This window comes from Gobio gobio (genome assembly GCF_949357685.1).
Source record: "Gobio gobio genome assembly, chromosome: 11".
Classification (NCBI taxonomy): Eukaryota; Metazoa; Chordata; class Actinopteri; order Cypriniformes; family Gobionidae; genus Gobio; species Gobio gobio.
In genome coordinates this window covers 44,758,667-44,777,089 of record NC_137104.1, presented here as the reverse complement: position 1 = coordinate 44,777,089, position 18,423 = coordinate 44,758,667, and the positions used below count along the sequence as shown (strand labels likewise).

Genomic DNA, 18,423 nt, shown 5'->3' with positions numbered 1-18,423 from the left:
AGAATCAGTCTTACTCTCCCAGTTATTTAAGACAGCTCGAGAGGTCTCTCAAGTGGTTAGGAGTTGCCAGTAGGGGCTTGTGATGGCACTGAGGAGACAGAGACGTGCGCAAATCTTTTTAGAAGAGGAAGAATGTTTTTGAAACGTTTGACAATGAGCAGTTAATTAATCAAACGGTATCGTTTCGGCAGAGCAGGCATCATCTTTGTCAGCGCTGGTTAATGTTGGGCTGAACTCGCCTTTTATAACATTCCGCTGTTCAACTAATTCAGCAAGCAGTAGTGCTTCTTCCTCCCACCAGTCCATGGTGCCTGATCATATAAAAAAAATCTCGGCCGTATATAGGCAGGTCAGTTAACAGCACACCAGTTTAAAATTTGTAATTAAGACATGGTGGAAAATTCACCATTTAAATGTGAATTTATCTGAGAATATTCTTAAATAAGGACATCTATTCAGTGATTGGTTCATGCCTATGACATCAGCCAAAATCCAGTTTGTGGCACAGCAAAGTGTCGTGAATCAACTCTAAGACTGACACATAAGATTTAGTCCTGCACTTCACTTAAAGTATGATTGAGATGCTTGATAACTAACTATTAAGCGCAGCTTTGAGCCAATAATTTTTTTACTCTTAAGTCAATTCTTAGCAGTGTTCTTGTGAGTAATTCTCAGATGCTTGATACATATGGGCCCAGTTCTTTAAATTGTGTTTGTCTTTCAGGAAAGACTTGATTAAAAAAGAAAAATTAAGTATGTGAATCATCTGTGTTCCACAAACTACTAAACTGACTTTGGGTGTGTTTGTCTATAGTAGATGTAGACAACTCTCGAGACTACTTTTTTTTTCTGTACTCAATAAGTGAATAAATGGATTATAACTACTGCATAAATATTATTAGTACCATCAAATAAACGTTGGGTGTATTTGCTGCAGAATTGCTCTATGTATTGCTTCATTTACTTCTGTTTTTTAACAGTACATCTGCTGTTTGGATGACAGGACCATAACTAAGGGTTCTGGTACAGTGGTCTTACTAAATATTATTGCTGCAGAAATGTGGTTACTAGTTTTCATTTCATACCAGTCATGTCTAACTAAATATACGATTGATGTTTGCAGTCAGCCTAGCCAAACATGTCGAGACGCATTCAAGACTGGCACTAATGACGACATCCCAGTTTATTGAGTTTGTTCAGTGTCATTGTTAGACTTCTTTTGTGTTCCACAAACTACTAAACTGACTTTGGGTGCGTTTGTCTATAGTAGTGTTTTAGTCTCGAAACCGGTCTTAAGACCATTTTTTGATGGTCTGGGTCTTGTCTTGGTATCGGACTTAGAGGACTCTGGATTTTATCTCAAGACCACAACTGCAAGGATATCACTAAATTGCCGGTGCATTGTCTGATGTAACATAATTAATGTGATTTGATGTAAAACGTACAGCTTAAAATGCAATCAATAACTGCTTTGTAATGTGATTTCTTTTGTTACTGTGCTGCCGGGTTCAAAATCAATGCAGCATCATCTCAAAAATGGCCAACGTTAATATAAATGCCCACAAAATTCTGAGATTGTTTTTTTTTTTATATAACATATAAAAAAAATTATCAATATCGCAAGAGCAAGAGAGCCGTTTTCATGAATATTAGCGTGACTGCAAATTATATTGATTTATACAAATGTTCAATAAACAAGAAGTTAATATTAAATAAAAAATTTTAAACTGTGTCTTTGCTAATTCGGCAAAGTTTCGTTATTAAATGAATCCGCTGCTGTTAAATAATGCAAATGTTTTAATGTTAAATTAATCTGAACATTATTTATGCAGATGTAATTGTACCAATTCAGATGCAACTTCTGTGCCATGAATTTTATTGTTAATGATTTGATTGGTAACGGCGCTAGTGTCTTACTTTTCTAATTGTATTTATTCATTAAATATAAGTAATTTTTCAGACAGTATATGGATTTTTAGATGAATTTAAGGAGTTCTGGTCTGGTCTTGGTCTTGCCCTGTCTTGGTCTCAACCCCACAAAGTCTTGGTCTTGTCTTGGTCTCTGCACACACTGGTCTTGGTCTCGGTTTAGGTGGTCTTGACTGTAACACTAGTCTATAGTAGATGAGACCGTTCGGTCATTTTTGACAGAGAAAATGTACTTTTTTTTTTTTTACTCAAAAAGTGAATAAATAGATTATAACTACTGCATAAATATAATTAGTACCATCAAATCCCCTAAATAAATACAAAATATATAATAAATAAAAAACATTATCAAACTGTGTAAGACTGGAGAAACTGTAAGAACTGTAGGTTAAGGAAATTAGGACACCTGTCCACACACTCAGTCAGACTCCAACCTCTCCACAATGGCCAAGGCCAGAGAGCTGTGTAAGGACATCAGGGATAAAATTGTAGACCTGCACAAGTCTGGGATGGGCTACAGGACAATAGGCGAGATGAGAAGGCAACAACTGTTGGCGCAATTATTAGAAAATGGAAGAAGTTCAAGATGACGGTCAATCTCCCTCGGTCTGGGGCACCATGCAAGATCTCACCTCATGGGGCATCAATAATCATGAGGAAGGTGAGGGATCAGCCCAGAACTACATGGCAGGACCTGGTCAATGACCTGAAGAGAGCTGGGACCACAGTCTCAAAGAAAACCATTAGTATCACACTACGCCGTCATGGATTAAAATCCTGCAGCGCACGTAAGGTCCCCCTGCTCAAGCCAGCGCATGTCCAGGCCCATCTGAAGTTTGCCAATGACCATCTGGATGATCCAGAGGAGGAATGGGAGATGGTCATGTGGTCTGATGAGGCAAAAATAGAGCTTTTTGGTCTAAACTCCACTCGCCGTGTTTGGGGGAAGAAGAAGGATGAGTACAACCTCAAGAACACCATCCCAACCATGAAGCATGGAGGTGGAAACATAATTCTTTGGGGATGCTTTTCTGCAAACGGGATAGGACGACTGCACCGTATTGAGGGGAGGATGGATGGGGTCATTTATCATGTGATCTTGGCCAACAACCTCCTTCCCTCAGTTAGAGCTTTGAAGATGGATCGAGGCTGGCTCTTCCAACATGACAATGACCCGAAGCACACAGCCAGGACAACCAAGGAATGGCTCTGTAAGAAGCATCTCAAGGTCCTGGAGTGGCCTAGCCAGTCTCCAGACCTGAACCCAATAGAAAATCTTTGGAGGGAGCTGAAAGTCCATATTTCCCAGCGAAAGTCCTGAAACCTGAAGGATCTAGAGAAGGTCTGTATGGAGGAGTGGGCCAAAATCCCTGCTGCAGTGTGTGCAAACCTGGTCAAGAACTACCGGAAACGTATGATGTCTGTAATTGCAAACAAAGGTTTCTGTACCAAATATTAAGTTCTGCTTTTCTTATGTACACTGTAAAAAGAATACTGTGAAAAATACAGCAACTTGCTGGCAGCAATTAGCTAGTAAGTTGCTGTATTTCATTTCACAGTATTCTTACTGTAAATGTAATCGCAGTAACTTTAAAATTACTGTAAATTTGTTTACAGTAATAATCACAGTACTGTATTTCATAACTACTACTGTAATGGGGATTACTGCATTAATTTTGTGTACTGTAAAATAAAGACACTGTCACAAATGCCATTTATCTTCTCACTTTTAATTAAAAAAAAATCATAAAATAAAAATAGTATAGCATCATTTTTTTCAATGTTACAATTTTTCTGTGAATATTTAATTTCATCACTTTTCTGAACATACTAAAAACACTTTTCTGAACAAACAAAACAATCAATATTTATTCAAATGTTTGGATAAAATTACAAATGTATAAAAATGTAATGATTTAAAAACAGCAGGATTTCAAACCTATATATTTTCGGAACATATACATTTTTTCAATAAGTTAACATTTCTCTGTGAACAATTCATTTCATTTCAACACTTTTCTGAGCAAACAAAACAATCAATATGTATTCAAATGTTTGGGTAAAATTACAAATCTATAAAAATTAAATGATTTAAAGAGATAGTTCACCCAAAAATTTAAATTGTTCCATCATTTACTCACCCTCAACCTGTATGAATTTCTTTCTTCTGCTGAATACAAAGAAAGATATTTTGAAGAATGTCGGTAACCAGACAGTTGATGAACCCCATTGACTTCCATAGTAGGAAAAAAAAATACTATGGAAGTCAATGGGGTTCATCAACTGTCTGGTTACCGACATTTTCCAAAATATCTTTCTTTGTGTTCAGCAGAAGAAAGAAATTCATGCAGGTTGAGGGTGAGTAAATGATGACACAATTTTTCATTTTTGGGTGAACTATCCCTTTAAAAACAGCAGGATTTCAAACCTGAATATTGTTTTTCTCCAAGAAGTTTTTGTTTTTTTTCATAACTATTATTCTTTTAAAACTTGACCTGGACTTCCTGGGCTGGAGTCTTCTACCCTGTAGAGGAAGAAATTAATTATTAATGTAAAAGTTTAAAGCAAGACAGATGGGTTGATGACATATACATAAAAGTTTTAAATAAATTTTAGTATTTTTTATATGCTTTGTTGGTGGTTTGTGGAGTAGCATCCCTCGGGGCTGATAATTTTTATAGCTTGAATAAAGATGTAAAATGTAAATGTATTTTCGTTAACACAAACTGTAACATCTGTAAAAATAACAACCTATTTTTAAAAGATAAAATGTAAATATTCTTATGGAGTTGCAACTCGACTCTTATTAGACAGTATTGGTTTCTGTCATTTGCCATTACTTTAATATTTAATAACTGTCTACATGAATAATAATATAAAATTATACACGAATATCCCACATTTCTGCCACAATACCATGTTTACAGTTAGTGATACAACAGTGACATTTATGGTAAATGTTTGTGAGTTGTGAATGGAAAAGTATTCTAACTGGCTGGTGTTGTCACACAATGTTCCTCCTGTTTTTCATGTCAGTGTTGTTGAATCACCTTGTGTTGACGCTGTAAAACTGCATGATTTGAAAATGATGCTTGGCAGGCCTAAAGGGAAAGTTCACTTTAAAATGAAAATGCTATTATCATATACTCAACCTCAAGTTGTTTCGAACCTGTATGAATTTCTTTCTTCTGCTGAACACAAAAGAGGATATTTTGAAGAATTTCGGTAACCAAACAGATAACTGGAGCCAGTGACTTCCATAGTATTTTTTTTCTTCTCCCTACTATGGAAGTCACTGGCTCCAGTTAACTGTTTGGTTACTGACATTCTTCAAAATATCCTCTTTTGTGGTCAGCAGAAGAAAGAAATTCATACAGGTTTGAATCAACTTGAGAGTACATTTTAAAGTGAACTATCCCTTTAATAGACAAGTTGCGGGCCACCCCTGACTTTCAACCACCAACTACCCACCCAAACTGGCTTCCAGTTATTCCAAGGTATTCAAGGTAACAATTAAAAGTCTCACCTGGTATTAGTTGTTCTGCCAGTCATACTCAATGAAGTCCCTGATGAATGATGCCACGTGTGGATCGAGGCACTCGTTTTTTTTTTTTGGACCACCTTCCCAGTTCGTCTGCTAATCTGGACCTTTGAATCAATCAAATAAAAGACGTTATAAATGTAATTTCGCCAGATAAGACAAATATTAATACAATATATGCTCCCAAAAGTCGGGAATGGCACTTCAAATTAGGCTATTAACAATCTAACGTTATAGTTTCTGCAGCTTGAAGGCAATGAAGTTCAGAAAAATCATGAAATTATTAAAAATATGTTAAGTAGCGTAGCTTAACAGATGCTACCTCTAGCTGCGTTTTCTCTGCCCGCTTAACTTCAATGTCTGATTCCTCAGGCGGCAACAGCAAGCAAGAGAAAAAAACGAGAGATTATTAAACTGCTACCGCGCCAATAAATACAAAAAATTTGACAATTTTAAATGAATGTCATTTCACAATGCTAACGTTAGACTTTAATCAAATTAAAGACGTTAAAAATGTAATGTTGTCGGATAAGACAAATCTTAATACAGTACAGCCCATGCCATGCTCCCACAAGTTTGAATAGCATTTCACCAATCTCGTTTCTGGAGGTTTACGTTCAGAAAAATCATGATGAATCACTATGAAAAATAGGTTAAGTCTTAGGTCTAACGTACCTCAGCTGCGTTTTCTTTCAGCTCGAGACCATCGAGAGTCGGCAGGCTCACTGCCTCACGAACAAGTGGTGACAGGAAAAAAAAGTGATCATATTATGTGACGTATCTGCACCAAAAGAGATCACATACACAATTCCAATTTAATTTTTATTTAACAATGCTATCCTTCTATAAACTAATGACGTTATCAAATGTTCCCAGACTAGAAAATATATCGAAATCATGCAGAAATATATATTTGTGGTAATAAAATTATAAAATGCACACACAACATGAGACGAGTTTACTACGAAGTGTGCTGCTCATTACTCTTTTCTCTCTCATTGCACTCTTAAAGCTGAACAAACAGGTGACTTTACAAGAGTAAACTTTGGAAATAAATTATGTTACCTTTCTGAAGTAAAAATTCAGATGAAAGTGGGAGATCTCGTAGCTTTCCTTGGCTGAAAAAAAAATCTTCTAGAAATTGCTGTATTGTGATTCACAGGAAAAAAAATTACTGTAGAATTTACCCGCCGTTGAAAAAAGACCATGATGCTTTGCAGATCTACAGCAACATGCTGTATACAGGTTCTACAGTAAGTATTTGCTCATTTTACAGTAATAATGCTGTAAAAACTACAGAAATTTGTTACAGTGTATCAAATACTTATGTCATGCAATAAAATGCAAATTAATTACTTAAAAATCATACAATGTGATTTTCTGGATATTTGTCTTAGATTCCGTCACTCACAGTTGAAGAGTACCTATGATAAAAATTACAGACTTCTTCATGCTTTGTAAGTAGGAAAACCTGCAAAATCGGCAGTGTATCAAATACTTGTTCTCCCCTCTGTATATGGTGTAATAATGCAACTTCTGTTGCAGTTCACGGTCAGGGATTTTTTTTTTCCAGCGGAAGGAAGGCTTTTGGTGATTTTACAAGTTGCATTGATACATATATTTTGGTTTTAATATTTGTATTGTGTGGTAACCTTTTCATAAAAGTAATAAGCCTCGTGAAGCCGTGGTTTGAGGTGCTGACTTGGCCTCCAAATTCCTCAGATCTCAATCAAGCATCTGTGGGATGTTCTGAACAAACAAGTCTAATCCACAGCGGATCCACCTCGCAACTTACAGGACTTAAACAGATTTGTGTTGCATTGGCTCTCAGCTCCACCCAGCTTGGCACAGTAAACAATTAAAATATTTGTATGACAGACACTACTAACCTACCTGATATTTGTATAAAAGAGTCATTTTCAGCATCTCACCTGACCAGTGCTGCAAATCTCTGGAAGCACCTGACTAATCATCATTTTGATTTTCTTAACTATTCTAATACAGGTAAGTCAATGTATTTTTGTTTCGTTGATAGTGATTTATAGACAGATACGTAGAAATGCAAGACTAGCATATTTTAAGGTTATTTTAATTTAGGCTACTTAAATCGCAACATTTCGGAACAAATAATAATTAAGTTAACAAAAAAACAATTATCAAATACTATGTACTGTTGCAATAAAAAGTATGTGAAGCGATTGCAGAAGTGTCCATTTTAGTAAATGGCAATCTTTTTTTTTCATCTAAATATTTCTAAAAGCACAGGATCTTCATACATTTTGTTACAGAAAATCATAGGTGCGTTCCATTCGACTGTAAGTGGACTGCAAAGTGGACTTCACAGGGTATTCCGCCATCTTAAGTGAGATTCCAATCCGAAGGGAGCGAACATGTTCAGTTCAAAGGGCATTGCGAACGGCGTAGGGAATAAGGGTACATCCATAAGTAAGACTATTATTAAGAACTCCTATACAGTTAACCAAATCAAAATGTCTTTTCATATTGAATGACAGTTGCAGCTACAACTTCAAATCTGTTAATAGTCAATTACGATATTTGTTTGTTATATCATAATCTGCGAAGTCCACTTCACCTGATATACCGTGCTCAGGGAGTAGGAAAGTGTGAACACTGCGAAGGGGACTCTGTCAGATGGAACGCACGTCATGTCCTCCGGTGTGACACCATATCCTGATATTAAATCGGGCAATTCCACTGACAAGTTTAATTAGTTAAAGGATACTGAAGCCCAGGACATGTGCACTTGCTAGTTTTTGTCTCAGAATTGTTCAAATATTTAACTTTTTTGGAATCAGTGTTTTGTTGTCCTTTGGTGTGACAGTCCTATATTTTATTTTTAATGAAAAATGTATGTTAAACTACATAATCATGGAAAATTATGCAAATGTGTCTTGCTAACTGTTAATGACAGGTCAGCTATGAGTAATGAATAGTGGCGTGACAGATAATGTCCACTGGTGTGACACCTGTACTGTACAAGAGGACAAGGTCTCTTTAAAAAGCATTCGAAATAATGAAATAAGATTTGTTCAACTCCTTTTTATTCTTTTTTTGGAACATTTTCAGTGTTCTTAAATGCAATAATTATATTAAATAAATCAAAATTTTACAGAATATTTTTACTGTTATAAAGTGTCATGAAAATAAGTATACAATGTGATATTTGTTTTTGAGACAAGGAATTGAGGGAGTGAAATTAGTGTGAGGGAGTGGACACGGAAGTATAGAGAGATAATGAACGGCTCCACACAGAAGGGAGAAAATGGAATCATTTTCAGCAGTTTTGAAAGGATGACAGCAAAGTTTGTCTCGTATTTATTGAAACAATGGTGTTTTTTTAACCAACTGGTCTCAAGGTTATTTTTCATGGATGTATGAAGTCAGTTCCTCTCACATTCGCACAGCTGTCGTAGCAGAATAAACACTGGTGTAGATCATCTCATGCGTTAACAATCAACATGGACACTCCGGGTTGACAAAACAGGTGGAACAAGACTTTTTTTTTATCCCCATTTTAAACAATAAATCTATTACTTACTTATTACATCATATTTTAAAATCTACTTCTTCAGTTTTGACTGAAAAGTGTGTTTTTGTCAATTGTTATATCATTTTCTAATATAATGCACAGACCTTTATACATTTTTAATTGTGGCTTCAGTCTCCAAATACTTCTTGGGACTAATGAATGTGATCATATGTAATGATGTGGCGTTGTCTAATATGATTCATGAGGTAAAAATGTTCTGGTAACATTTAATTAGAGAGAGAACATCCATAAACCAGTTTCACCAGGACGTGTTAACGTTAATGGACCTCCTTTCAAACCAAACTTCTAAACTGTATATTGTCTGTTTATCAAGTTTTGCCAGATGTTAACCAAGCAAGAGAATTCTGGCAACTATCAAATATAAATATTGTTTCTTTCTGACAAGAGAAAAAAACTGTTTTTAATGTTTGAGTGGAACAAAAATCCATTTTTGCATGTACCTTCTGAGTGGACTTAAAATAAAATAAAATGTTTTTTTAAAGTCAGGCATAACTGTCAAAGTTTAAACCCCTTGTTGACGGTCCTATTGCTCACCACCAATAGGCTCATTTCAGCTTTTGGCACTATATCAGTGATAAAGAGAAAGATTCACCAAACCTTTTGAGCAAGCTTAAAATTATAGTTCACCCAAAAATGAAACTTTTACTCACCCTCATGTTGTTCCAAACCTGTATGAATTTCTTTCTTCTACTGAACACAAAAGAAGATATTCTGAAGAATGTCAGTAACCAGACAGTTGTGGTAGTCATTGACTTCCATATTATTTTTCACCCATAAGTCAGTAGGGTCCATCAATTGTTTGGTTACCCATAATCTTCAAAATGCATGTCTTGTTTTAAGCTCAGCAGAAGAAAGAAATTCATACAGTTGTGGAACAAATTGAAGGTGAGGAAATGACAGAATTTTCATTTTTGTATGAACTATCAAATTCAACCCTAAGAAGGGCAAGCCCCCCAAAAAAAACACTTTCACAAGGAAGCGTTTACCTTAAATGGGTCATGAACTGGCTTTTTTTATTTTTCATACTGTTGTCTGAGGCCAACTTATGACGTTTGCGTGGTTTTTACATTCAAAAACATCATAATGAATGATAGGCTCTTTTCTACCCTGGTTTTGAGCCTCTCTCATTGAACGTTCGGTTTTTTATGGGCGTGCCGCACTGAAGACTTGGAAGTAAACGCCCTCGGCTAGGATTGGATAAGATTATCATATTTAATGAGCTTCAGCTCCCCTCAGTACATGTGGGAATTGTTTTGAAAGCATGTGGGAAAACGGCAACCGGAATGAATTGCCCACAGGGCTCGCAAAATGTCTTTATCAAACAAGCACAATGATTTATCTCTCATCCACCCGCGATTGACTGGAATGTTATTTTTTTTATTACTTGGCCCACCCGATCGGTGGATATAACCGCGAACCTTGCATCACACACACACACAGCGCTCGCACCTCAATGCAGCGTCAGACAAATCAGCATGTTCTAATCTTCCGCGATTGTGTTTTTCTTTCAAATATCAAGTCAAGAGAGTGAACAACGAACATCAAGAAAATAATGATATTTCACTATTTAAGATAGACATGTTTAAGATACATGTCCGAGTCTGATCCAGAATCGCAATGAACCAACAATACCACAAATAAAGGATTCTCCAGCCTTTGACAGGGTGCTAAGGTATGTTCTGTTAGACCCGTACACATGATCAATAGATATCAAACGATCTGTAACAATGCAATACTATCACATATAAAAAAAAAATGTTTTACTCACATTAGTGTGTTGCTTTCATTCATGTAATCTCATCCTGTCTGCAAATCCAGTCTCTTGTTTACTAACGAATCTGGTGAAATGAAGGAACAAACGTGTGTCTTCCCCACGTGAGCTCGATATTCATAAAAAATTTGTTAATCCATGCATTCATAATATTGGAATCCGAATGAAGTTTATGCGGTATGTTTATTGCTTAGAAGTTCGAAGCTCTATGTAGGTACTAGGTAGCCTGACAAGCCAGACCCACATCAAGCTGTTGCGTCTGGGAACTCACCATTGGCAGGGCTCAATCCGAGGGGCGGGATAAACGGTTGTCTTTCAAATTCCCTCTGCACGCAATAGGATAGCGCTACAACTTTACTCCATGTCTTCCAGAGTCGCGGCCATAGCCGATTCGAAAGACCGGTGTTCGCCAGCTTCTTTGTTTACAAGTAGTATGCGGAACCGCCGCAACTCTGCCGTCATTATGTTAAGCCCGCCCATCGACTCTATACATGATGTCATTGGTCTGACCAGAGTTTGTTTTTTCCAGCTCGCACGCCAACGGAGAGTTGCTAGACTGCCCTGGCTGCAAATTAGATTTGCTGCCGCTAGGGTGCATCTAGATTTCTAGGCTACTATGTAGGCCTACGTCATGTCAGTGGCACAAGTCGGTGGGCGGGGCTACAGAATCAGGCGTTGTTCTTTTTCTGTTGAGGTGGTGTTTCACCACACGATGACGTCAAGGTGTGGCACATTCTGAGATTGATCGTTTGCTGGGCCTGGTGTCAATAAAAGATTTTCTTTGACTAACAAGGAAGTATTCAGCTCTGAAACGTACAGGATATTCTTATATTACCATGACCTTTTATATATCAAAAGCTCAAGGGAAAGTTCTCAATTCATGACCCCTTTAATGGACCTTCTTTCAACAATAGTTTCAAATTAAACTTGAACCGCTTGGCTTATAAACTGTATTTTGTCAGTCAATCGGGTTTTGTCAGATGTTACCCAAGCAAGACAATTACCTGGTATGTATATATATATATATATATATATATATATATATATATATATATATATATATATATATATATATATATATATATATATATATATATATATAAAGACAAACTAAAATAGTTTGTCAATAAATTACTATCATTAACTTTTTCTAATAAAACTTTTTGAGTTTGACAACAAACACACCTCAAAACATAGTTATACAGCATAGTTCAAAAAATTATAATAGGCTAATTAAGCATTTCTGAACATTGACTCTCAGTCTTTATTCACATTTTTCTCAATAGAATTTATAAAAGTATAGAATTTAACAGCACAGTTCTAATAGGTGCTCAGTGTGACAACATGCCCCACCTGCTCAACTGGGATTTAAACCGCGGCTCGTGTCTTCTGCTGTTAGATCAGCATTAAAGAACATCTCAACTGTTAAATGACAGAAATAATATTAAAATAATATAAGATTTGTCTTATTTTAAATAAATACAAAAAATGTAGCCTACGCAAGATATTTACTTTTGCTATGCTTAAATAAATGTTCAGTGATATCTTCCAAAGATTTTTTTTTAATTTTTACGCATTTTTTTCTCTATTAGTGTTGATATGGCAACACTAAATATACTAGGTTTGGTCATCCGGGCATGTGTGGAAAGAGTGTTAAACCATGCGCTGTAAAATCTAGTACTGCCACCTCGTGTTGACACTGTGAAACTGCACGATTTGTAAATTATGCGTGGAGGGCCACATATAATATATTTTAATAGACAAGCTGCGGGCCGTTTGAAATTCATCCCCGGGCCGGACTTTGGACAACCCCTGTTTTAAGCTTTGAAACTTGCAGGATGTTTTAATGGTACAAAGGGCTCTTATATGTCAAAAGATTAAGACAAATTTGATTTCTCATGTCATGACCCTTTTAATTATATTAAAGAGTGCAGGCATCTGATAGATAATTCTGATTTACAATATTTACAATGAAGACACAAACCATATATTAAAATGCAAAATAACATTCCACAGGCATATAAGGAAGAGTAAAATATATATATTTAATAATAAATATTTGTTCTATTAATGACATTGTACTTGCAGACTATCATCTTGACCATTAATATATTTAAAGCCAATTTCATCATGTTTAAGACATTTTTTATTTTTGCAATTATTGATGCATTCTCTTCTCCCCTACATTAGTGAATGTCAACATATAAAATGATGTCAACAACTCCTTCCAAAACAACTCGGAGCATAATAATTGCCCTGTTTTCATTGGCATGTTTTACATTATATTTGTGCTACCTCATGCCACCGGGATTCAAATATTCAACCATAAACTTGTTCAAATGCCCTGCTGCTAAATACCAGATCAATAACATCAGTGCAGAAACATGCCTCAGTGTTCTTAAGATGCAGAACTACACGTGCACTGTGAATGAATTACCGATGACAACATCCGGACCAAAACCCTTGACTGAGAAAGAAGAACCAGACACCATTCTGTTGATCTGGATGTGGCCTTTTGGTGTTCCTTTTAGCATTGGACCCTGCAGTTCAGCTTTCAATATCCATGGCTGTCATTTAACAGACAACAGAAGTCTCTTTAACCAAGCACACGGGGTTATGATTCATCATAGAGATATCAGTGGGGATTTATCCAACATGCCGAAACTTCCACGGCCAGTTTTCCAGAAGTGGATATGGTGGAATATGGAGTCTCCAACTTTTTCAGCTCAAATCCCCCAGCTAAAGGATCTGTTTAATCTGACTTCAAGTTACCGCCGGGATTCAGATATTCCAGTACCTTACGGCCGGCTCTCAGAGACCACAGAGGAAGAGAAAAAATATACTATCCCAAAGAAGGATAAATTAGTTTGCTGGGTAGTAAGTCACTATAATCCAAACTTTAAGCGTTCACAATACTTTACTGAGTTAGAGAAATACATTCACGTGGAAGTCCATGGAGGACACGTCAACAAGCGAATGAATGATAGTGAATATTTCAATTTAATGCTCAGTTGCAAATTCTACTTGTCGTTTGAGAATTCCATTCATAGAGACTACATTACTGAGAAGCTGTTCACCCCTCTATCACTTGGTACCGTTCCTGTCGTTATTGGCCCACCGAGAGAGAATTATGAGCAGTTCATACCAAGTGAAGCCTTCATCCATGTGGATGACTTCCCATCCCCGAAAGAACTGGCTGATCATCTGAAACTCATGGACCAAAATGAGGACCTGTACAAGCAATACTTCAGCTGGAGAGAGCATTTTGTTTCAACGAGGACACCCTTCGGTCTTGAACATGCCTGTCGGGTTTGTGATCATATTAGAAAGAATAAGCACTACAAAGTGGTCAAAGATCTCAACAGCTGGTACTGGGGTTAGAGGGGCATATAAAACGATGGTAAATCATGAGTAAATAAAATTTACATTTATAAATTATATATTTATAAACCATAATACATTTATGGAAATGTTTGTTTGGGGCAGGGTTACAATGGTTCAAAGAACAATATATATATATATATTTTTTTTCTTCTCCAGAATGTAACAAATATCAAGATGTTGTTTTATTTTTGTTAAGGCATTTGTCAGGTTTTTGTCCCTAAAATGCCAGAACTTTACCGCAAAAAATACCATAGCATCTTAGTTTTCACATGAATAAATTGAACTTGAGCATAAATAATGAATTGCTATAACGTTAACATTCCATCACTAAAGTACTAAAATCTGCTTTATACCTTTATAATATATAAACTTTTTTGGAACCACTATAAAAGTGTTAAGTTTTGTTGTCCTTTGGTGTGACAGTCCTACAATTTATTTTTTAATAAAAAAATGTATGCTAAACTAAATAATCATGGACATTATGCAAATGTGTCTTGCTAACTGTTAATGACAGGTCAGCTATGAGTAATGAATAGTGGTGTGAAAGATAATGTCCACTGGTGTGACACCTGTACTGTACTCTAAAAAGCATTTGAAATAATTAAATAAGATTTGTTCAACTCCTTTTTATTCTTTTTTTGAACATTTCCAGTGCTATTCCTACACACCTACCCAGCACTGGGTCAATGGAATCCAATGTTGGGAAGCCTGTGTCAAACTGGTTAAAACTGGATACATTTGTCAATAGTCATTTTATGTGTTCTGTTCTGAGAGAAAACTTCCTGAGGAGAAATTCCTGAATGAAATTAAGGTTTGTATTACATTGTATTCCTAACAAATTATTACTGTAGGGGAGAGTGGGGTAAAGTGAGAAATGTTTTACATTTGCTTCCCTCTAAGCGAGCTAAAATGATACATCAGTAAAATTAACACATTTCACATTAATTCAGGATGTTTCCTAGCAATGGAAATTATCAGAATGTATATATACAGGACGAAGGTCAGTGAAAATATGATGTTTTTTAAAAAGTCGTCTTTTGTCTCACTTTTCCCCATCTTAGGGGTAAACTGAGACAGACCAGAGAAATCAATGGGGTTAAGTGAACCACTTACTTTTTCCACTCTGAAACTACCATAACAACACATGTTGAAACAGTTAGAATCCTGACAGCTAGCTTGACAACCACACATTCCAGAACTAATGTCGGACTAATAACAGGATCATGGGGATTGGTCATTTAAGCACATTTTTTTCTTCTAAACACTTGAAAGTAACTCTGAACAAAATCAAATACAACATAATATAATTCAAAATGTTTTAATTAACATTTAAATGACAGATAGAACCAGTCAGATTAGAACACAGTCTGGGGGTCAGAACACAGGACCCTTAGAGCCAGCTAGTGTCTGGGGGTCAGAGCAAAGGACAATCAGAACCAGCTAGAGCAGCCTGGTACTCAGAACACTAGACCCACCTGGATTAGAACATCATCCTACTGTCATACTCTACAACTAGGCCTACATTCCAGGGAAAGATGAGGAGTTGCTCTCTCCCTGTGGTTCCTCCAGGCCTTTTAGGTTGAGGCAGCTTCTTCACCACATCACTTTTAGGATGTGCCCCAGGTTGTCTTCCTGGTGTATTGCCTTGGCATAATGGCTTTTCCTACAATGTTTATGACATTAAAAATAAAAGATATGTAATATAGCCTAATATTACATTAAAATATGTTTAAGACTAAACTTAACCTCCCACAGCATTTGTCTCACTTTACCCCACCGCCACATTTTTAGAAAAAAAAACCCAAAACAATCTCTCTTTGCAATTCAGGCTAATCTTCAGCTAGCATCATGACATGGTTTTATATGTTGGTAGTTCATTAACATGTATGATAAAAGTTTTTCTACCTGAATCAATTTGTTTTGGCACAACATTTGATTAAGTGCAAAAAGATTATTTTTGTGGAAAAACGCATGGTTATCACAGCACCATGAGGTCCTCTCCTTCATGGCGAAGGGGAAATTGGAGGGGCTTGAAAACATAATGGTCATATGACCACAAATGTGTTCTGTTGACTAGATACAGGGGGTGTCTCACATTACCCGATGTCTCACATTAGCCCGTTCTCCCCTACAAAGAGGAAAATGACTGTAGTCTCACATTTCTTCTTTAGGCCTACATGTAAGTCACAGCTAACATTTGCTGGGAACGCTAGCCGAAAGACGCGCCAGCGCCATCAGGAAGTTTCACCTCCCGTCAAGCTAATGAGCAACCAGGGCTGAAACACGATGCGACATCGCTGTCCTGCCACTGTGTGCTCTGACAAGAGGAGCGCTGTTGATAGTGCGCTAGCGTCGCAGCTATGGTCGCGCTACGTGCTTGACAGGTTGAAACTTAAATGTCTGACAGACGAGATGGCACAAGGTAAAGCTGTTCTTTATGTAACTTTTCAAAAATGAATATATAAGATTGTCATTTAAGGAACTGGAACAGCCTACTGATACCAGTTTTCTTCACACAGATTCCCATTGGCTGATGTTGCTGTCCTGTCACGTCCTAAAACATTTACTAAATGTATAAGTATTTTATGACTGTAAAAGACTGACTTGCCATTGAATAGAAAATATTGTGTATGAACTGTTCCTGTCCTATATATACACAACAGAGATTTTAGAGTGCATTTTTATTATTTAAAATGAAAAACCTTCAATAATCAAATTGACTGACCCAGCACTTTCAAAAAACAACAGCAAATGGGTTAAAGTATAAAACCCAACAAGCTGGGTAAAAATAACCCAGCATGTGTTCTGTCCAACACTGAAATGGTCCAAAAATGGTTGTTTTCAACCCAGTATTTTTTAGAGTAGCCTATATACACTTAAAGGATTAGTTCACTTCAAAATGAAAATTTGCTGATATTTTACTCACCCCATTCTCATCCAAGATGTTTGTGTCTTTCTTTCTTCAGTCGAAAAGAAAATCAGTTTTTGAGGAAAACATTCCAGGATTTTTCTCCCCATCATAGACTTCCATGGCAACTAAAATGTTAAAGGTCCAAATCAATGCAGTTTCAAAGCGCTTCAGAGGCTCTGCACAATCCCAGCTGAGAAATAGGGTCTTTAACATTTTTTTAAAGTGAATATACTTTTTAACCTAAAATGCTCCTCTTGCGCTGCTCTGCGACGTGCCAGATTGCGCAATCACGTCGAAAACGTCACACAAGATGTAGGCAGAAGTACTGCCCCAAGTGAACATGCGAGGACTAATACAAACGCCCTTTACCAAAACCACTCCATTTTCAACTTCAAATTCGTCCGACATCATTGTTTTACCTTTTTTTTTTTGCTAAAGAGCGTTTGTATTAGTCTTCGCATGTGCACTTTGTAAACACAAGGTGGTACTTCTCATCGTTTCACTAGATAAGACCCTATTCCTCGTCTGAGATCGCGCAGAGCATCTGAAGCCCTTTGAAGCGCTTTGAAACTGCATTGATTTGGACCGTCAACATTTTGGTTGTCTATGATCGGGAGAAAAATCCTGGAAAGTTTTCCTCAAAAACTTATTTTCGACTGAAGAAAGAAAGACATGATCATCTTGGATGAGATGAGGGTGAGTAAATTATTTTTTATTTTGAAGTGAACTAATCCTTTAAGCAAAGAAATAGGAATCTCTGCCATACAAATGAGAATATGCTTCACACTGTACAGATATTTTTTCCATCTGTTGTTCTTGCAAAGCAACCATGCTCTATCCAGCCTATTCCTGCACCACACCATGGAAAGAACATGCAGTCAGCTAAAAGAGGTTTAATGGTGCATTCACACCAGATGCAAATGAAGTGTTTCACGATACATCTTCGTACTTTATAGAAACAGGAATAAAAAGGATCTTACTTGGAAGAAAGTGAGTGAGGAGGTCGGACAATCTGGTAAGTTGTAAAAAACGCATTTTACTGAGCTATACATAGGGTGATTTCAGGGTGATTGGGACACTTTTTGCCATTAAGATGACTTGGAAAAAGTATCCCAATCACCCTGAATTCACCCTATTGAGACTACAAGCTAGTTTAAGCCAGCAAATTGATCTTATTCACCGTATTTTAAAACAACCCATGTCAGCCATTTTGCAACGAGACGATGCCGGCTGGCAGAAGCCCCTCCCATGATGCAAATTCGGGTATGTTGTGTAGTGAATTTCACACACAAATGAAGCAAGTAAACTCAAAAAGT

At 36.6% G+C, this 18,423-nt stretch overlaps 1 protein-coding gene across 1 annotated transcript; it reads left to right on the top strand.

Moving 5' to 3' along the window:
• Nucleotides 1–13,110: 13,110 nt before the first annotated feature.
• LOC307133486 (4-galactosyl-N-acetylglucosaminide 3-alpha-L-fucosyltransferase 9-like) lies at nt 13,111–14,193 on the top strand (the record flags this gene model as incomplete). The annotated part of the gene is made up of 1 exon (XM_079828568.1): nt 13,111–14,193. One exon carries the CDS (start codon nt 13,111–13,113, stop codon nt 14,191–14,193), a length of 1,083 nt encoding a protein of 360 aa, XP_079684694.1.
• Nucleotides 14,194–18,423: the final 4,230 nt, after the last annotated feature.